This window comes from Mastacembelus armatus, chromosome 1 (assembly GCF_900324485.2).
Source record: "Mastacembelus armatus chromosome 1, fMasArm1.2, whole genome shotgun sequence".
In the NCBI taxonomy this organism is placed as follows: Eukaryota; Metazoa; Chordata; class Actinopteri; order Synbranchiformes; family Mastacembelidae; genus Mastacembelus; species Mastacembelus armatus.
Genome location: NC_046633.1, coordinates 20,429,077 through 20,452,135, shown reverse-complemented (window position 1 = coordinate 20,452,135; position 23,059 = coordinate 20,429,077). Strand labels below are relative to the sequence as shown.

Below are 23,059 nucleotides of genomic sequence, written 5' to 3'. Positions count from 1 at the left end.
AAATCATTTATATATGCATTATTATTGCCTCATTTGATGTCCCCTGGGAAACTCGTTGGATTCATTTTTATACAAGACAACATGGAGCCAGCCGGAGACTGATGTGGCACTAAAACAGTCAGAGTCAGAGGTTACTCACAATCAAACGAATCTATCTCAAAGTGGAAACAATGAATTTTAGTGACGCTGAAACCGTATTTGGACTGTTCAAGTCATGGTCAACACTGAATCACTTAATATCAGCATCAGCACTGATACCAATCCAGATAATTGCACTGGCAAATCCCCAGTTGCAACAGGTTTCAACATGAAAAACATTTCTATGAGACCGAATTAAAAATGTTCATTTCATTTACTAGCTAAAACAACTAGTATAAAGCTAATAGCCCAAAACCAAAGTTATCTGTCTGATATTTGGCCTCTTCTTCGGTGGTTGCACATGAGCTGAAGTGGACTTAACATTTCAGTATGTTATAGTTGAAGCTTGAGGACTGTTGAGACCTGGCCCTGAGGAAAAGTGAGTTCAATTTTTAATGTTCTACCAAATAATACCTTTAAGACTTCTCTAAACATAATAACATAAAATAAACATAACAGAGAGCAGCAATTTACCTCACACAAGGGATTCTCAGCACAACCAACCAAAGCATCATAAATTATCCACTTGTGTTTTTCTGGCAAGTGGGGGGAAGAGGAGAAAATATGCACTTCCTCTTAAAAACCACAGGACTAGTGCAAATGAGTGAATTTACCACCTGGCATCAGTGAATGATTTCTATGGATGATAAAAAAATCTGTGCCACAAGCTGGAGAGGAAAACCTAACAGAGGCTGAGAGAGCAAGATGAGAAGGCGCAGAAAGTAGAAGCATGTGGAACTATGACTCAAATTTAGTTTCATCGAATTAAATCTTAAGCTTCTGCGGGCTTTTGACTTTTGGGGTTACAGATGGCAACGACAACCAAGTTCCCAGCTAAAAGCAACCACAGTACTTAATGCAAATTAATATCATGATTTACCAAACATGACATCATGAGACTTTCTGACTTTGCAGCCAGAATCCACACTGTTCCTTGCCTACAAAATGCAACAAAAAACCACCTTGGTATGCCTCACAAACTACCTCAAGGCAAATTTCAACCCTTGAACGTCATACTAAACACTGTTAGCCTTCCCTGTTGTTAGATTATTCTTAAAAATGCGTCTTCCTACTCTCTCTTCCTTCCTGGAACAAATTAAAATAATCAAACAACATTGAAAATGAAGAAGGTTGAGACAAGAAAACCAGGAGTTCAATAAGTAAAATATTATTGCAGGTGAGTTACATGGACATTTGATTCCTTTAGTCTTTCCTCATTTGTTGTCTTACTTTGCCTCCTTGCACAGTACACAGTACACTGCTGCTACATACAGAAGCCACTGAAAGGTTTCAAAGTTCAGCTGCAGCCTTTGACTTGTGAAGGTAAACACAAGGGAATGATTGAGGCAGGTGGATGAAGTCAGCCGAGTTGAGTCAGTCCTGCCTGGTCTATATTGGTCCCCCTTTAAACATAACCTGCCATTCCAACAGTAGAAACATGTAATCTGGAGCCGCCACTAGTCCCATAACACAGGAATCAAAACAAACCGAGAGAGATGGGAAAGAGAGATGGAAGAAGGCTGGATAAAACACACATTACTGTTGTTGAATTTAAGAGACCAACAGACAGACATGAACTGGAGATAATAGGAGAGAGACAAGGGGAACAAGTGCATGTGTTTGCATCCAGCTGGTGACACACAGTTGTTATTGTTGTTGCTGCAGATGGATATGAATACTGTACTGAGTACTGACGAGTGCAAACACCAGACCACATGGAGCCACCTGTTCCTGCTGACAGAGCTGGTTTGCATGCCTTCAAAACCACATCAAGTGGCAAAAATGTGTATAACCTGACCACAAGTACCACACACATGCACAGCAACAAGCAGAGACTAATGGCAGTGGGTAAATTATGATGTCCAGCTGATGCAATAACAGTTATTACAGGTGACAAACATGACATGGGGGCAGCAGAGTAAGCTGAAGGACACCTAGTAGAGCTGAGGGGAACTTCAGTGATTATTTTAAGATTGTTCTTCTATATAAGATTACCTTTTACATTACACAAAGTCATTTAGTCAAGTTGATATATGATATTCATTAAAAGTCATTACACATTTGAATAAAGTATAGATTTGACATGTTTTGCACTAAGAGAAACCACATTTCAGTTTAACATGTTAAATTTTCTAAGATAAATTAACAAATTTAAGATCAACCAAAACCTAGAACCACAATGTGGCTTTAAAGTTGCGCTTGAACACACCACAAAGACCAGAGGCAACACCCTGAAACATCCCATCCCAACAAAAACATCAATTGACAAACAAAAAGTGTCCAACCATCTACTGAATTTTAACAGTATCACCTGCCAGGAAGTACACATACAGGCTGTGGCCCAACAGCCAGTCAGACAGCTCTCTAACTGCCTCACCCATTGATTCAACTCACTAAATCTGCCCAACTGCTGCTGATAACAACAAGCTGCAGTCAGCTGTGCCTCACACCACACTAAATCCACATGTGGGGATCAGGCACTGACGGTCAGTGGCAGCCCAACACTGCCCTGCAGACTGTGTGTTGTGCTGACTGCAACTGTTCTCGCTCATGTGCTCACCTCTAACTGTTCGTGTGACACTTAATCTCATACACACATAAACAGACACACACAGAGTATCGAGTGAAAACCTGCATCAGTAGCACCATGCTCCTGTCCTTCCAGACATCTGGCACACAACACAGCATGCCAAGAAAACCACACTGGGCATGTGCAGAATGTGGATGAAATTTAAAGCTAAAAAAAGAACGGGCCAAACCACCAAGCAGCCACGGCCCAGTACCAACTACACACACTTCCAGGCTCCTGTTACATTATGTGTGACGAAGACTCATTCATGACATTCATTGCCTTAGCAGCACCTAACCTAATACTTTACCTAACTTTGGCTTTACCGTACTGTATTTCTGTCCCTGCTGACTCCAAACCTTCAAAGTGTATATGTCACTTCACACTAATTCAAACTACAAAGCGACACATGCACACACCTTCGCATCACAACATGTAAGATCCCATTGTAAATGGTGAGGTGCACTTAGACAATGGCCTTGAGTCAACAGTGTAAATCCCTGTATATTGTGTAGGCTCTGAGTTGTAAAATTTCCACAAGCTGACGCAACTGTTCAAAGGGCACAATACAAACAGAAAGACAGGACAGAATAGTGCTGACTTTACAGGAGCTCATGATCTTCTATCTGTGTAAACTTTAGAAAATATTCAGTAAATCTTAAAGTCTGAAAATAACTTATAGTGTTTCTTACTCAACTCTGAGTCTGTTGCTATAGCTTGTGCTCTCCTTGAGCTGCTTCCTCTTATAATTAGAGTCTTTGCTCTACACCCTGACCCTGGTAGAGGTTGCAGCCAACTACGAACCAACAGCAAAGATACAGGACTCTAGTACACAAGTCCCTAAGTACTGAATAGGTATCTTCCAAGGCTTAAACCTCTAACTGTAAGGTTTGGCTCTAGAGCAACAGTAATTCTAAAGAATTCAGACCTCCAGAGAAAGAAAATCAAACAACAACAGCACTTGTGCTGGCTGCAATCTGCCCTGTGCTCACAGAGTTGTTTACTTCAGCAAAACCTGACCCAGCATGAGAGTCGCTGGCCTGGAGGGTACTTGGAGCGCTCCAGCAGTAAGCCTGAGTGAGGGTGTGGCTGCTGGTGGTTATATTAGAGTTTTAGCGGGCATCTGACTGCTGGGATAATGTGGCTAGTGTCACAACACAAGAACATGCCATAACATTTGCTGCTGTGGCTTCTTTAGAAATCACTTGATTGGGGAATACTAACTGACAGAAACCAAAAATGGGAACTGATTGCTTAACTATTAATCAGTAAGGTGAAAAGTTCTTTGCTTGTATCAAGTTCTCCATTTGAGCCTCCGTAATCTTCATAACTCTACACTCCCCTCTTCTTTTGCAAAATACAGGCTGTATTTTGCCCTTCCATCCATCTATTTATTGGGCAAAGCTGTTCAGATGGGTGGGAAGCTAAAGCCTATTAGGTAACAGCCGGGGGACACCCTGGACAGGCTGCCAGTCAATCACAGTGGAGGACTCTCAGTCATCAGTCTATCAACCTGTCAGGAGTGTTTAAGCTCTGTACAATGTAACCTTCTCTTACCTCTTCTGGCCTGTCCATCTGTGCAGGAAATATATATCTGGAGCTATATACAAGACCCAGATTTATCATCTTGTTTGCTTTGTGTAAGATTAAGATTGATACCATTACACTGCCTGCTTCAACAGCCACTTTTGACTTGCAACATTTGTAGGTTCTGTGTTTCCATCTACTTGGTGCACCCACTGTATGTATTCACATGCATAATGCCATGTGTGAAGCCTAAAACTGTGACACATTCACTTTCGCTTTTGTAACTTACAGGGCTCTGCAGGATCTGAGTGACACGCTTCTTCTGCTCCAGAACGTTGAAGTCCTGTCGGAGGTCGGGCGACATGTTCCTAGACCTGATGTACTCTGGGTCATTTACGTTGACCCGGTCGAAGTAGCGCTCTTTCGTCCCTCCACCAGGTGGGGGAGGGGTGGTCACCACCCCCTGATGGCTGTCTGCGCTCATGCCTACTTCAGCTCACCTGCTTGCTCTACGGCTGCTGCTCTGACTCTCTCACCTGAGAAGAAAAATGCCAGAGAGGGAGACAGGTCAGAATGGAAATCATGTCATTTGAAAAGAAGATGGGCAGAGTTTAATATTTAAGGCAAAAATCATTCAATTTGTTTTGTTTTTTTCATAGAGTGACAGTTTTTTAAATGTGTGTGTCCTATACTGTGTTTATTAAAGGAATTTACCATAAAACTTATGTTGTTGAGACAAAACAGAACAGCACGTACCAGAATCCCAACTAAAGCACTTCTAATAGTGTGGTATGCAAATAATGCAGTCATCAAGATGCAAAACTGATTTTGTTGGTTGAAGGCACAAAGTGACAAACTGTTTCACAATGTGCAATTTTTTTTTATATATTATCCCTACCTAACAGCTTCCATGTAAAGCTTTCACTGATGGACACCCATCAACAACCACTGCTCACAAGATTGAGTTAAACTATCATAACGTAACAAACAAGCTTTCTAATGGAAGTAGTTACGCAAGCAAAAGTAATATTTAACTTGAATGAATGAACTCAAAATGAATAGAAAAAGTCTTACCAATTTGCAAAGTTGCATAAAATGAGTTGAGAACAGTCATAGTTTTCATGAATCAAGTGCCTCAGCTTGACACAAATAAGTGACTCTATCCTGCATACACACATTGGTCAAACTGTAGATGCTTAAATGGACACAGCAGCATGTAGGCACTGGCCAGGTCACACTGACACATCGTCCAACAAAGCACATGAGGAGGATAGGGGCAGTTTTCTTTTCTTTAAACATCCAGACCTTGACTGGTTTACCCCCACTGTTCATTCTAGGGTCAGCTGGCACAACAACAAACCATTTTCAAGGTACAGGAATTGTTACAGTAAAATCAACAAGTGCTGAGACTGACCCTTTCAGTGCTCTATTGCCCAGGAAAAAGGAAAGAAAAAGGAAATCTGAAAATATGCCAGAGTTCATTCATGTTTATGAAAGAGCTTACTCTGCAATGCAAAAAATGATTTTAGAGGAATCTGACAATAAACCTCAATAAAATGCAAACAGACAATACAGATTTTAAGAACAACGTCATGAAAAATATTCCATCTACCATACACATACATTCATTTGGAAAAATCATGGCTCTATAGACCAACCGACAGATAAAGATAGTCACAGATTAAAACGTTTTAGGAGAAAAACAGAACATATAAAACTGCATCTTCCAGGATCGCTTACGGCGTGGCTGTGGATGCTAAGCTGGGGCTTTATTAGGGAGAGGCGGGGCTTATGGGATCTCTAACAGATGGCGTATTGGCTGGAAGAGAGGAGAAATAAGAGAGGGAGACCAAGAAAGAGTTGAAGGAGAAGTGATGCCGCTGCTTTCCATCTTCAAAAGCTCAGCAGTGATCTGATGGAAGGATCATCAAAACTACAGGTTATTCTGCCAGAATTGACTCCTCCTCTTTGAATCTTCTCTGTTAACTAGATGTGGTGGGAAACAAAGGTTGGAGCGGTGATTTGGTTTAACCCCTGCCACTAAGCTGCTCACTCAGGTCAAATGCCACTTACAAAGACAGGAGAGATTAGTGGAGTGACATGCAGTTCAATGTACACAAAAGAGATACTCAGACCAAACACACAGCGCATTAAAAGAAATCCATCTAAGTGGATGAAAGTTTACCATGACTCGAAACTGTTTCTATAAAACCACCTTACTGAGACTTGACACACAGCAAGAAAGCCATCAAACATCATTAAGCGCTTTGCGCAAGATTACCAATGGTCTATTAAATACCACTTCCCTCTTTATTGCCTATTTTAGACCCAAGTGCAACTGACATTATATATTTAGTCTTCCAGATAAACATCCTAACAGTTGATGCATCATCCACTGCTACTTCATCTATTGGACACTGAGGTGCCTTGCTCAAGGGAATGTCTGTGGCTTCCTGTCACTGGGAATTTGACTTGGTGACTCTGTTGCAAAATGTTTATCTCATTTTTGTTCTGCTTGCTTTGCTTTAAAAAATGCCAAAGTATCCATTTAGGCAACCAGCATTTCCTATATAGTGTCACTCCTAAACCAGAGTCCACTGGGAACACAGGAGACCTCTTGTTCTCTACCTGATCCCACTACTAAAGCTGTGATTTATACTATGGAAATGAAAAAAAGCTGCCCAAAAAGTCCTCTTTAATTGAAAGCAGCTGGGCAACCCAGAGTTATGTAACCTGATATTGAATTCATCCACCTGCTTGCCTACACTATTCTGCCTACTGGGTAGTTGGACACAGAGCAGACCAGGCTAAATCAAAGTCTGACACAAAACTGTAAAATGATGGTGGTGGTGGTGGAATATTGGTGGATACAAAGTAGGACTGTGATATATTGAAGGGAAAGGGAAGATCTTAGCAATCATTTTTTTACTGCTCTTAGGTGATCCAGTACCCAAAGGTTGATAAAACTCAAACTGAACGTTAAATAGAAAATATATACACAAGATAGTGTGCCTGACAGTCAGAGCTTGCATACAAAATTTGCTGAATGAGTACAATTCTGTGCAGCCGAACGCGACAGCTGTAGCCCCACCAAAATAGAGTTACACAGCCCCTCCAAGATCTAAGCCCTGCCTCTCCTCTCCTTCCACATAAAGTACATACACAGGCCATGTTTATAGAGACTATTTAGACCTGGGGTGTATGTTTTCATGCCCTGGTGAGAAAATGAAATACAATCAAAGAACTTGTTGTATTTAAAGCATATTAGACTCCAAAACACAGCTCAGAGCTGTGTAACACTTACAGTAAGGAGTGTACAAGTCTGGAAAGTTATCACTGTGTCAACTGTTTTATCTCAATCTCGAGATAAACAGCTGAAATACAGCGTTCACGGAGCAAAGTAATCCACCAGGAATGTGTGCTTAAAATGTATGTTTGACCAATACAGCACCACGTGCTCACACACGTTGTAGAAAAAGTCAACCATCCATCCCTGGATGCCATTCCTCACATCTGTCCCTTTCAAATGAGTTTTGAGAAGACCTTTATGCAAGATAAAGTTCATGCAGGGAGAACTCTGTGGGAACACCAGCCTAATGCTGCTCTGTCACAAGACACATAACTCCATCAGCGCCCAGCATGAGCTTCACCGCCCCCTCCACCACACTCCCCTCCAGGTCTATGAATAGATCATTGTCCCTCATCCCGATCCCTCTCAGTCTGGTCACATCCAGAGAGATCGACAGTTGGGAGTTTTGGGAAGGGGAGGGAGCAGTAGTGGTGCTGTTTGTGTGCGAGAGTACACCATTAATCAGAGTCAGAATGAAATCTGATCCTTGCATTACAGCATCAATGTCTATCATTCAAATTTCACACTTCATGACAGTTGCTCATTTGGGATTCATTTAAAGACTTGAATGAAACTATGACAGAAAGTTGAGTTCAGTGACCGACTGGAAATTTTAGACAAGTGCTCTTTAAAGATACGTCACTGGATGACAGTGATGTATTGTAATTGATTTAGGCTCCATTAATATGTGGCAGACAGATGAGGGAGGCTGTGTTTACTGAAGGGCACTATACTGCAACTGCAGCCTGAGGCAAGTTGACCGCAACCTCTCACCCTATGACCTTTAGTGACCTTCCCTCTCTCACTCTTGCCCATGTTCACAGATCTGTAGACACACGCCGTCTTTCCATGAAAATGTTTTCGTCTATAAACAGTTACTTTAAGAAAGCCATAATCACCGCTGTAAACCACGCTGCTTAACATGTTTTTGGTTGCTACAAGTTGATGATTGATGTGAGTCAAGAACTTGGTAACAGCTTGTTACTGCTTAATAGGAACCGAACTGTGCAGCAGGAGTTATCCATATTTCAAAGTTGTTCATTAGTACATTATTTGAACAACAGATTTTTAGTCAATATGTCAAAAAACACCAAAAACATGATTGATTGATTACATGATTTGAAATAATTAGATGCTGAAAATGTTTGCATGCATATATTGAACAGAAGTGAGGGCAGAAATGATATATTAAAGTACTTATAAAAGCCATGTCTGACAACAGTGAAGCCATACTGATGCACTCCAGTTGTTTTTATTGCCTTTGATAGAATTTGCTTCCCCTCCTTAATCTCTTTTATGCGCTCTTACTGTATAGCTTTAAAGACAGGGCTGACCTATAATGCTTCAGTAGTCCTCTGACATTTGGAGCTGGAGAAGAGCCAGTGGCCCAAACAACACTCCATCTTCATGGGAGGAAAGCCATCTAATCTAGAAACCCCTGTCTACCCATGCAACAAGCAAAAATAACAAAAAGTCAGAATAGTGCTGATTAATATTACAGAAGGTAAACAAAAACACACTTGATACGGCCCACCCACTCATTCACACACACCTCATATCTTGATCCGGCTTGGGGGTGCTTGTGTCTCTATGAGCTGCCATCCCTAAAAATAGACAAACAGCCTTTTGGGTTGAGTTACAGCTGCAACAATACCAGGAAAGAATTTGTATGTTGGCTAATTATATCTACACACACTGTAAATGACAGTGGGAACACGCACAAGTTGACACAATGTGACCTGCAGCGTAAACCTCATAAAAGCAAGTCATACACAAAGATGCACACACAAACAGAGGAGTGGTGCGTTTCCTGTCTAAACACGCCTGCATGACAGATCTAACAGTGAATCTGGAGCCGAGTGCTCAGCAGCTTACAGATCATCCCGGGCTTTACCATGAGATGACGAAAACTATTCTGAGCCCACCAAAGTGCCAGCACTGTGTTTTGACCGTAACGGACACATGGCAGCATCTGGTTGTAGTTTTTGGTGTTCATTGTGCAACTTGACATTGTGAGCAGGTTGCAACATACAAAATCTCAGTGGATTCATTTTGCAGGCATTTCTTCTAATAACAATATATTCAACAGACAACAGACAATTGCTGAACACTAATTCTTGTTGCTCTAGTGACACTAAAACATTACACACTAGGGGTAACAGCCAGAGCTAATCTTCTGTGGCGCTCACACTCTGCACTGCCAATTATGTTTATAGTGTAGGAGTGTGTATCTCTTACATGGAATTTCCCTAAAACTACAAATTCAGATTTAGGGTTGGTAGTCTTTGAGTCATGCTCCAGCTGCTAATGGGAACACAAAAACAGAAGACAAGCTGGAATCTTTACTATAAGAAATCAATGGGACTGCAATATCTAGAAAATATACTGAATATGTCCTAGAGGAATATATATATGCCAAATGTACAAACAGGTATAATGACACCAGAAACCAGCGCATAAACAAATAAGCCAAGCCCAGCCTACCTTGTATTTCCTCTTTGGTCAGTAAATGGGAGAGAACAGGCGGTAGTAGTAGGCAGCTGAACACATGTCTGTATTTTTCACTGTTGCCTGCACTCTGCACTCAACTCCAACACAGAGTCCCAGAGAGAAGCCAGGAAAGACCAGAGAGAGACAGAGAAAGAGCGGGATATGAGAGACAGGAGTGAGAGCCAGGCGGCGATCAGAAAACCAGTCAGTGCACTTGTCTGTCCAGATTTTCCATATAGATGCTCTTTGCCCGAGCTGCCGGCAGACAGGAGATTCTCCCAGATTCCTGAGGGCTTCACTCCGCTGCGATCATCAGACAGAGAAGTATCAACAGCTGCGAGTGTGTATGTAAGAGGATATATGCTGATGTATGTGTGTGTCCTCAGCAAGTGAGGGAGTGTGTTTGTGTGGAAAAGAAGCTAAAGGGACCACGTGATGCAGGCTTAATCCCCCGCCCACTGGCTAGAAGCACATAGACACAAACATTCAAGCAAACACACACACAGGCTGCTAGACCAATCAGAACACAGACACACACACACACACACACACACACACACGCACACACACACACACACTAATCACCCCTCCTGCTCTGTCTCTCTCTCTCTGTCTAGTCTTTTTTCTTGTCTTTTTTTCTTTCATCCATTCACTTTCTGGTTTTTCTCCCACATTCCACAATCTTCTCTCTCTCTTTATTTTTCTTTATGTCTCACATTCACACCCCCTGCTACACAGCCACCCCCTCAGGGCAACTGTACTAAAGGTCAGTGTTTATGAGTTTGGCTGGCAGCGGCATAAATGCAGCCACACAAACTGGTACAGCACAAATGTCCTGAATGACCTTTGCCACTTACTTCAGTGCCTTGGATTTAATACGCATGTGCACAATACAGGTTTCTGTAGTAATCAAAGTCAGACGAGACTGTCAAACTAAGATTTTAAAATAAAAAGCACCACAATTTAATGACTGCAGGTCAGAGGTCAGGGTCAGCTAAGTCACAGTTGTTTGTGTCCTTCTGTGGCTTTAGAGCTGGCCTCCTTTGCCCATTTATTCATTTTTTCTGCTGAAATGTGTTTTCTGATTGTATCTCACCAAAGCTGTTATTGCCGAACAGCTTCTATCTTGATTTACTACATTCCTCAAATAATGCTCCAACAAAAATGAACACTAAAACTACCTTAAGCTCGTTTTTCTTCATTCTTCACATTCATTCTTTACTGGAATATAAAAAAGATTAATGAAATAATTAAATGTCATTTCCACTTGTTATGTAACTAGGGAGGTCCTGATCCTGTATCGAGGCAGATGAAGGCATTTATTTACCTGACTGGTGTCGGCTTTGTTGTGCACGAACCTGAGCCTGATCCTTTGTTCTACATCAGTTGTTACACTGGTGTCAGAAACAGAGAATACAATGCAGGTAAACTGTCTGCAATACTCATTCTGAGTGTTCTGGTTTTACCATTAAGTCTCTGAGCTTTTTAAGACATATTTTAGTTTGTTTACTTTGTCATTTTATTAAAAAGCAAATGAAAACTAATGCAGCCCTAAGTCATAAGGGCCATTTAAATATTTTGAGCTTTAGTTTATTAAAAAAAAAAAATTAAAACATTAAGATCAACTTGGATGCAGTCCATTTTATTAATCCACTGTAGAGCTATTCACTTGTCAAGAATATACATTGGATTGATTTGAATACATTTAACTATATACAGTACATATATACGGTATAAATATACATATTTCTTTCCTAGTATTACGCAGCCCTTTAAGGTGGTGAGCAGTAGCCAAAAGATAAATGATGAGATGAAACCCAAGTCCAATTTATGTATTATTATGGGCTGGTGATATGGTTAAATAAGGTTAAATCAGTGTTGCTATACTAATGATATTTTTATGATATACAATTGTATATTATATACATTAAAATTCACTTGAAAATATCAAAACTGATGGTCACTGCAATAAACCATATTCCACTCTTATGAGAACAAACTTTGGTGAAGTCTGATTTGAGAGAGTGGAAAACTGTGACAATGAACAGACATTTGGATTTTCAGACTTCAGGATGTGCAGCAAGGACAAGAGGTTTTTTCTGCCAAAGCAAAAACTACAATTTGATCCATCCCAGTGGAGAAGTAGCTGATCTACAGAAAAACAGCCTAACAGAAAAACACAACACTGACACACATTTTTTTCCCTGTAATACTTGGATACAATCCAATTCACAAGTCATGCAGAAGAAAAAAAAAAAACAATCCAGAAAGCAAAAGATGTCAACAACCTCTTAGCTTTGTCATGAGTCATTCTTTTATTTTCACAGCTTCAACTGTGCAAATTTACAAATGGGTTTCTTAAAGATAATTGTACACACTGAAGTGATTCATGCAAGCTTTGAAAGTTAATTACAATAACAAGTACATTTAATGTAGCTGAATTCATTTTTCTAAATGTTTAAATTAGGAAAGATAAAGTAGTTTATTTTGGTTAAGTGCAATAAACTATCTTAGATTAGATTTTTAACATGAACAGTCTTGTCACTGCCCATTCTGACACAAAACCATCATAACATTTAATTTCCAATTTATGCAAGAGTAACTTGTGTGTGATAAAAAAGCTTCTGTACTCAGTGACTACCATCACCTGATAAGTTAGATCCTCCATAGGTAGGTAGTTAGGCTCCTTGAGGGCCACTGTCCTGCAATAACAGAGGCCAACCCAAACTCATCATCCAAACTAAAACTTGTTACCAACACAAAGCTGAAAGTTGTGTGTTTGTTCAGAATGACAAAGTGCAATACATGTTCAGGCAAGTAATGAAAATGAAATGAATACGTCAAATACCTGTCATAAGAATGAATGAATAATGTTGGTGAGAGCATGATTAATGTCCGACACAGGATGACAGTACGTATGTTGCTCTGAGCCTGCAGTTACAATAAGAGGGACTGACAGGCTGACACAGGAGGAAGCTCAGAGACAAAGCTGTACTCTGCAAACATCTGAACTAAATAAAGAAGGCAGCTATAACATTAAAGATATGACCCCAATATTTTCACAACATAACATATCCTCTTTACCTCTGCTGTCTTCTATATCATTTTATATGAACTGCTTTGAAGATTTTTTTTCTGCTTGTTTCTAATAATTCATGTACTTTGCTCATTATCTTCACTGGGTTGTTCTAGCATTTGATCACATATTGATCACACATCTTTAAAGAAGTTGCTGTTTTATGCATATCACATGAACACACACACACACACACTGTGTTATGTATTCCACAGAAACGGTCTGGGCGCTGCTGGCAATGTAAAACAGACATAGTCCTCTAAATGGCATCATGTGCATGTGGAGGAAATCGTTGGAGTGTTTGCTCCTGGGGCTGCAGCTGGTTTGTACCAACAAACAAGAGCTATCATCCTGCAGTCACCACATGACTGTCTTTTCCCACAAACAAGTGTCATCTGCTTAAAGAAGAACCTCACTGTACCTTCTATGAAATGACATCAAAAATGATGCTCACAGCAGTGAAAAGGACTCTTTGTATGAAATGGCTTGAGGGGACTATTTATTTGGGTTGAGAATGATCATCTGAATCTCATCTTTACGTGCAATAAATATGCAGGGATTTGTGTTGGTGGATAAAGTGGCTCATAAATTTTCAAGCAGCACTACACAACTGATGGAGAGTCTGCAGATTTTCAGTCCAGCCACACGCTGACACAGCAGAGCTCACTCATTAGTTTAAAACTAGTTCCAAACCAGGTGCAGATAGGATCATCAGTAAAAATCAACATTACTGGCTAAATTTGATTCAAAACCTGGAGCTCTGACATGGCACATCTACGTGTATGTCCTATATATTACATATATTACATATCTTACTCGAATTAAAAACAATAGCAGTGACCAAATACAGCAGCATAATGGAATATATTTTTTATTTCTAAATGATAGCATTTTCTTCCTTTTATAGCATTGATCATGCATTCATTGTAAAAATCTACTGCATGGTTTTGGTGTAATCACTGTGATAAAATACTGTAAGCTGTCACTGTTTTAATATTTATAACAAAATCACAAAAGAACATCTGAAGATATAGTTTTTTTTTTAAAAAGGAGGTTTTGTCATTCTTTATCAGTTCAGTGGAATAAATGACCATTAGTTTATTTCTTTGATATGTGACTTTCCATATTCTTGCGACTTCAGAATAATTATAAATACTGACACTGCACATGCAGTTCAGTGAGTGAACTTCCTGGCACTGCCACTACCACCCCCTCCTCATGGATGCTGATACGCAGCACTTTATTCCCAACTCCACACACACACACCCACACACCCACACACACACCCCAGATGTCACTGTCAGGCCTGGCTCAGGGAAAAACAGCCACACACACACACCTGCACAATACTGAATGGTGACACTTGTACAGACCCCAAACACAGTTCACTGTATGAAGACACCGTGTTGTACTATTGTGTACTGTGAATGTCTCTCTGTGCTGCTCATCTATTGTTTAATTATTAGGGCCTGTAGCTAAACACAGACAACAAAAGAATTAAAACAGATAATTTAAATAATATCCTGGTTAGTTTGAATAACCACTGTAAAATCTAACATGTTGAGAGTAAAACTTATACACCATGTGAAATTATAAAACTCTCCTTTCTTTAGCTTTAGGAATTTATATAAGTGTCAAACATGAAATGCAAGTCCAAAAACTGATTTACCAACTCCTTGCATTTCTGTTGAGCCTATTTCTCAGTTACAAAGGAGCTAAAACAAAAGGAACCCATCAGAGACTGTCTCAGAACTGTGTCCAAGCAGCTCACTGGTCGATAACAGCAGGTTTGTATCTTAATGATAGCTCAACACAAGCCTCTGGAACCCAAAATTACTGCTATTGCTTTAGCTTGACTCATATGACACATCACAGACAAGGTTAGACTGAATCCAGGCAGTTCAAAGCCAGCTTGATACTCTACCGCCTCAACTTTTATCAAGTCTGATGATTAATGAGTCCTTTGCACACCACAGAGCTCTTAAGTAATCCCATATTTCTGTTGAAATCATCCCCTCCTTGACCTCAGTGATACGCTGTGGACAAAAACTAAACACAACACAGAGGAAGACCTGAGCGTCTGCTGGGCTGGATCAACGCTGGTATCCATTTACAGCCAAAGCCCAGCTATCAGCGTTCTGTCAGCATTTCCCACCAAACGCTGAGTATTAACAGGAGAGGAGCGAGGGGGCACGTTCACTGATGCTAACTGTTCAGGAATGTACAAACACTTAGGCTCGTTATTGGGACCTCTGAGCTTTTTCTCAAGAACAGAAAAAATAGCCGACTGGTGTGAAGACTGCAGTGTGGGATGTCTACAGATGTGGTAATGCTTAAGAAAATAAAGCTCATTGAGTTAATGGCTGTGAGGCAACACAACTGACAAAAGACAAGTACGTATTCACAAAGTATGTTTGCACTACTTTTACTTCAAACACCATTTGCTCACACGACAGAGGGGCCAGGTTGATCCCTGGAGGACAGTAAAACGCCAAACAACTGCTTCCACAATAACTCTCCAGACATTTTCAATCCGGTTGGGACATTGTCCGAAGTTGCCCTTTCACACGCTGCCCATAACAGGTACAGGTACTTTGTTTGATTATATGAGGGTATAGCTCCTGAGTGGAGCATGTTATATGAGGGTGGAGCTCCTGAGTGGAGCTTGTAGAGGACAGGACATGACGCAAAAAGTACACTGTATTATAATAAAACCTTGCCTTTACCTTAATTTAATTTGTGTCATGCTTTTGAGGTCGGCCCTTGACATGACTGACAATACACAGCCTTTCTACCAGGGAGCTGACATGGAAAATCTGTGTAATGTGTGGACCAACAGATTCAGACTTTCATGTTTCCACATTCAGCTCCTCCAGATAAGGTCTAGATATGTTCAGGGCTGCTCAACTAGTCTGACAAGGGCCTGTCAGTTGTTTTCGTCATGAGTCAAACCGCAGGAGAGATTTACACAAACAACACAACAGAACAGATTGTGATGCCTGCCAAGGAGAATTTCAGCTTTACCTGGAGATGCTCATACTGGACTTTCAAACTGGAAACAGCCACAGGTGAAATGTGGCCATGTTACTTCGAGTGCTAGCAAAATGTAAGTCATATATCAAAAATACTGTAAATGTATGAGTTAAGTTATAGATAATGAATTAAATACCAAAACACTACAGCCACCTACAATACTATGAGACATAATTATGCAACTCTAGAAAGTGCTAAGCACTTGCACTTGAAATTAGCTCAGCTTGTGCACCAGAATACAGCTGCACTATTGCCAAGTCAGTGATCAAATGAGAAAGCTGTTTTAAAGTGATAATGTCAATGTGAACAGAGCACTTGTTTGTAACTAGTCAGTGAAACTCATAGGCCTGGGTGCACAATGGAGGAGGTTTTCATTGCAATTGCCCATAAGATGCAACTGTAACTACAGGTAAAACAAAACCTGCTGTTTTTGTTTTTTGTTCAGGAATAACAGAGAAACAAAGGAAGCAACCAGGCACACAGGTTCTTTGTGTTTTTGTCACCAACCTTGAGGATGATCATGGCTGTGGGTGTTGCAGTGTAGCTTATCTACTCACTACTTTTTTTTTAACCCTGCAGGCCTGACAATCCAAACATACACATCCACACACTGAAAAGCTGTCACTCTGCCGTTTATCTGGTTCTTAAGACCTGTCTAGATTTACGCTTGCACAGGAGTGATCCTAAGTGGTCACTAATCCAGGTTTGAGGGGCAAGGAGGCATTTATCGAGCAGGTAATGTTTAACACACAGGCACACTCGGATTCACTTCCTGGAGCGCTCCCTGAGAACAATGCTGTCACTGTCTGAGCAGCTGTTACTTAGCAAGCAGATGAAACGCACACATACACATATATAGGCACACACACACACACACACACACACCATGGGTATTTACTTGACTAGGGAAGTCTGCCTATGCCTCAAGGTTCCAGGTAGACAGACTGAGGAAAGTGAGCAAGGAAAGAGTTTCTGTGTGTGTATTTTTCAATCCTTCATTTCTTCCACGGATCTCACTGATGAGATGATACAAGAGTAAACAACAATGGGGAAGTTAACGTCCAACTGTCACTTCGCTCAAAAGTGCTATTTCAGGTCAAGATAAATAAAAAAGCATAGGGACAAGATGTGTGAGTGTCTCTGTGTAGGAAATCCTCATGAGATAATAACGGAGTTATGCTGTCAAAATTGGAATTACATTTCAATGTCACATCACATTTTAAAGTAGCAAAACTAAAAACTAAAAACGGAAAAATATGTCATCCAAGAGATTTATGGGGTTGAGGTTTGTTTGACAGTGCTTGTGCATCTTTATCTGTGCTGTATATCACATGTAGAGGCCTTAGAGCTGTTCTAAACACAGCCTGCCGTATCTGTGCTCTGCCATCCCTCCCACAGCATATCAGATAACACATGCTTGCACCGTCCTTGCAGACAGCCAAGTACTACACACACCTTAAGTTAACACAGTAGGACAAAAGTTTACAGCAACTTCACTTCCCCTGGTTAATTTTTCATTTTCATATTGCTAAAGCATTCTGTTTAGTTTTCATGTTGTGACTCAATCTTTTTTAAGATTTACACTTTGTAAATATGTAAAATGGGCATTAAAAAGAAAAGGCAAAAATAAAAAAGCAGGTATTTCTAGAAGTAGCTCTACTATAACTAAAATGTTTTCACATCCAAATTCACATCCTACAGGTCAATTATGAACACTGGACAAACACTGAACACTATGTGTGTGTGTGTGTGTGTGTGTGTGTGTTATATATAAAATGAGAGCTAAAGTCAGGCAAAACAATATAGCTGTACAAGAGCGATGTGTAAATTAGCGTTAGGGTGAATTACTTGACATTTCTTGACATCAGTGCCTCATTGAGGCCAACCCAAATGTATTGTTTGAGCTTGACTCCACTGTTTTCTTTTCCAATTACACCCTGGTGGTTTCGACAAACACAAAAACAGATTTTCTTGGTACCTATTTAGGAGTCAAATCATGGCTCTGTCAACACAAAGGCCCAGCTCTACCAGTGACTACTGACCACTGATGAACTGGATTCACATTTCTCCTAGTCTAAATGTTTTGCCCAAAGTCACTGCTGTATTTACAGAAACCTACAACACTGCACATTAACTCAGTAAATAACATATTACATACTACCAATCACCTCAAACCACATAGTTAGTAATTTCATAAGAAGGTCTTATACTATATGCAAGCCAGGATCACAATCACATTACACTCAATCACAGCTAATTAACACAGTGTGTTCAACCACAAAGCTTTTTACAGTTGTTTCAACTTTGTAAAGGTCTGATTGCCCAAGTAACAGTTAAAATGTAAAAGAAGCATACTGGCTGCTTCATTCACACATGCTGTACTGTACAGCTGTTATAGAGGTGACTATCAACCCAACCTGAAACCCAATTTTAAGAACCATGAATACAAGAACCTGGCAACTTTCAGACTTATTATATTAAAATATATGTTAATTCAAACACTCCTTTTGTCATTTTAGTCATGTAAGAGATTTCTAGGCTGTGGGAGCTTCTACAGACTCCCTGCAGTGGAAGACAAGAATACACACTTGTCCTGGATTTCCAACAGATAATTCAATTAAGTTTCTAAAGTGGCAGTCTCAAGGTCAAAAGCCCAGAGGACTGTGTCACTGTTAAAGTAATAGATGCTTCATCTTGGAATGGCACATTTCATTTTGTGTGTTGGGGATAAATTAAACTAGCGTTAAGTGAGATGCACTGATTGGTCTAATTCAGTCCTGCATCATATCCTAACTTTATGAAAGTGATTATGTTCAGTTTCTGTTCAAACTGTTCCAGTGAAGGGGTTGATTCAACTGTGTGTCACTTTGAACATGCAGGTGTGGTGCTGTTGAACTGTATTGTGTTATGCTAACACGTGTTTCTATTATATTGTATACTTCTTTTACAACATTAATAGCAGCTAAACAATGGAAACATTTTAACATTCATGAAGGGAAGATTTGTTGCAGGACTGTATTAGATTCTTCAGTATCCCTTTCTACATGGAAAAACTCCATACGACTGGCTTGCTTCAATAAATGCACATTAACAGCTGGGCTGCATTCCACACTTTGACACCATCCAAGATTAGCAGCTGAGGAACGTCAAGTGAACCTGGGTGATAAGGTGGGAGTAGGAGGGCCTTTGTAACAGAACGAAACACTGAAAGACATCACATAGAATATATGAGAAGCACTAAAGTCTGAGTGTTCACTGTCAGGCCATGAACCTTCCTTTCCTTTTTCTGAATTCACATCGAGTAAACACATAAAATAAATGTAATTCCACACATACAGACTGTAAAATCGAATGATCAAGTTATCATGTCATATTTCAGCTGTCAAATGGCGTTGTACTATTGTCGTTGGACCCAATGAGTAGTCTGTGATCAAGAAATGAGTCACAACACTGAGGGAGCGTCAGCCAGAAAGCTGAGAGCGTGATTGGGGACTATCCATTACGCAATCTGAGGAAGCAGACGGATTCGATACATGTCAGGCTCTGTGTCTGGATGAGGTCATTAAGCATGAAGCTAAACTGCAGCCCCATCACACCAGCACAAACACAGATACACACACACACAGGGGCATGCGCACGCAAACGACTGCACACACCATGTTTCTATAGCAACTCCAAACAAACAGTACGTGCATGTGGTGACCCAACCCCAGCAGACAAAAAAAAAAAAAAAAAGGAAAAATCCAAAAGCAAAAACAAACATAAAAGTAAGATATACGGTGAGAGCAGAGGTGAATTCAGCAGTGTGGTCCATTGCAGGGAATTCTGCAGCTGCATATGCTTCACTTTATGCATCTTTGTGTTACTCATGGTAGAGAAATTTAAAACAAAATCCCACTCCCAAAAGAAACCCTTAACCATATGCAAGCGTTTACCTCTCCTAACCTGTGTTACACCTTTAGCTTAACTGTGCCTTCATATTCTTAAACCCTTCTTGCATTTGATAAAGGCTCGCCTGTATATGTTCTCTTGGTTAGTTCACTTGGAAAGACTTGATTTCACAAGAGGGAAGAGAAATTGTGAAATAACCTCATCCCACCAGTATCCCATAGGCCTATTTTGCTGCTCCACCACACAGGTCAGAGCCTGAACACAGCGACCATAGAGGCCCCAAGAAACCCCATCACCTTAGAGCTCCATGAAAGAGACAAATCAACAACAAACATGGAGCTCTGTATCAAAGTAAAGACTGGTTACAGGGGTTTAACAGTCTCCAAGGTCAACTGAGGTTGGAGACGCCCACATCCGCACAGTAAAGGGACCCTGGCATTTAGATGTTTTGTTGATGGAACAGACCTCTGACCAGCTGGGCTTCTGACATGTTTCTTTGTGTTTTGCGAAGTCTATCCTGTGCTGCAAAGTGCATTGGTGCATGCAGAAAATAAGCAATATATTTTATCAATATTCTCTGAATAATAGAGTAAGACTGTCTTATATATTTTATGTAGCGTCTGGAACAGCAGCACAGCCTCCCAGTGACAAGCAAACACTGTTTTCCCTCACATCAAATGGACACTGAATGAGGACAGTATTATTAAATGTGTCAGAGCAGGGCCAACTCAAGGGCCATATGTGGTGGCCCTACAACCGTTAAGCACTGTTGAATGCCCAAGATTTAAGTTTGACAATTAACAATATCTGCTTCATGGTTGGTCCTTAAATCAGAATTAACATATGCCAGTTATAATTAGAAGTAAGACTGGGATATAAAACGATAGCGACATATATCGTGATAGACATGTAATCAATATCAATAAAAAAATCTGTTCAATTGAATGTTCCATAACCTAGTTAGTTTACCAAAGAGCGAGTGAGTTTGTTCATGCAACCAACCTTGCTTTGCCTATTTTCTCTCCTGTGGTTTCTTCTTCAATTAAGTTAGCAAATATATCATTCGTTAGACAAAGCAGCTGAAATCTGTTCCAACATTTTCTTTTTCATAATCTGTTACTTTTTTCACCCTCATCACCGCTGCTTATTTATGCTATTAGACGGTGTGCACAACACACCTGATTGCGGGGAGTGTCAACATCCAGGGGCAAAAGAAGCTACATTCCATATTGTACCTACAGTTAGGTAGGTACTTACACTAATCATTAACTACTCAAGATAGTTATCAACCAAGATCAAAATGGACATTTAGCTGGCAAAGGTCTGGAAAAAATGCGAGAGACATTTATGTTCAAGTCCAAAAAGCTTGGACAGACTTTCTGGACTACAGCATAGACTCACAAACCATGGAATAAATGGGTGGTCTCCACAGACTGGAACTTGGCCAGGGGCATGAGTTCTTGTATTATTTAAAAGGAAATCTCAGCGTGTTTCTACAACAATAAGAGAGGAAACAAGCAGAGTTCATCTCAGTGAATCACTGTCTCTGTGCTATGACCCCTTTTAGGACATCTGACCACTCAATGACATGCTGTGAGAACATGGGGAAAAGAAAACCAGCATTGTGTATGTGCATGTGTGAGCAAGTCCCTTCATGCTTCCGGGTCTGACCAGGCGTTGCAAAACAAATTCATAAAAAGAGATAGGAAAGTGGCAGCAACTGATCCTGATGACATCCTCAATGTCAGGCCCTGGGGTCCTTCCTCCCCTTGTCAACAACTCACTGAGCAGTGCTGTCATGGAGAGTCCAACATACATGATTGACGATGAAAGAATTAAAATTTAGTAGCTACAACATTGTCTGTTTGCTAGGGATCCTTAACAAATTTAAGGTCAAGGTTTTATAGTTTCATTTTTAGTTTAAAGTTTTAAGGCTGCGGCAATTGATGTACTGAACTCCTAAACCTGCTTACCAAAGTAATCTTGGTTCTGCTTGAAGGCAACATACAGTCTGATGAAAAATATGTTTTGGGGATGCCAAGGCCTTACATCGGGGAGCTCCATATTGAGGGAGTTATAATTCCAGCACCATTAGTTGTCTATGTGACTAATTCTATTCACCTCTGTCCTTGTTATTTTCTAGCTGTCCAAATGTGTAGCCTGCAGTGTTTCAGAGTCTTTCTCCCCGTCTCTGACAGTCACACATACACACGTGTGTGTGTGTGGGGGGGTGTGTGTGAGTGTGTGTGTGTGTGTAAAGGAAGGACATGTTCCTCTCAGGATGTAGTGTGTGGCAGGGGGACAGAAGTCACAACTTTCTGCTCAATCATATATGTTTAAGTAACTCTGTGTGTGTGTGTGTGTGTGTGTGTGTGTGTGTGTGTGTGTGTGTGTGTGTGTGTGTGTGTGTGTCTTTGTGATGTATACATTCATGTGCAATTGTCCATGTCCTGATTATTTTTGACAACTGAGTGAACATACTTCGTTTCAGACAAACCATTTAAACTTAAACTACTAAACTGCTTTTTTACATTAATTCTTTCTCCATTTTACTTTAGCAACTCCCAAAGGAAGAACAAAAAAGGAACCAGATCATTACCGACCCATGTGGGGAAAAGAGCATTCTTATCTAATCTACTATCACATGATGTGCTAAGCAGTTTCATATGTTTTCATTCCCACATACACATTAAAAACCATAGACAATGCAGCAGAAAGAGAAAAGGCCACAGCTGGTTGGCTGCCTTTTTAATGTGGATGCCAGTGGAAAGACTTTCAAGTGAAATCATTTTGCCTAATTTTAACTGATGAGGTTTGATGAGTCACTATTTCAAGGGACCAGAACCCGTATTGCCAAATATTGAATTTGAGGTTATTCATATACCAGCCGAATGGATTAGTGTTTCCTGTGTAAATTTGTAGGCCTATATTTGTACAAGTAGATCCAGCTGTTTCCTCATACACCCTTTTCATTCCTACTTAAACG

At 40.4% G+C, this 23,059-nt stretch overlaps 1 protein-coding gene across 7 annotated transcripts in view; it reads right to left on the bottom strand.

Annotated features, from left to right (window-relative positions):
- Positions 1-23,059, bottom strand: part of add3a (adducin 3 (gamma) a) — an 89,757-nt gene that overhangs the window by 26,412 nt on the left and 40,286 nt on the right. For 5 of the 7 annotated variants that reach the window (XM_026302640.2, XM_026302637.1, XM_026302642.1 and 2 more), the window contains one exon: positions 4,524-4,770. In XM_026302640.2, the coding sequence (XP_026158425.1) occupies positions 4,524-4,718 (195 nt within the window). In that variant the 5' untranslated portion in view covers positions 4,719-4,770. Of the gene's footprint in view, positions 1-4,523; positions 4,771-9,135; positions 9,188-10,067; positions 10,463-23,059 lie in introns of those variants that run through there. The other 2 variants (XM_026302639.2, XM_026302638.2) reach the window with 2 other exon arrangements.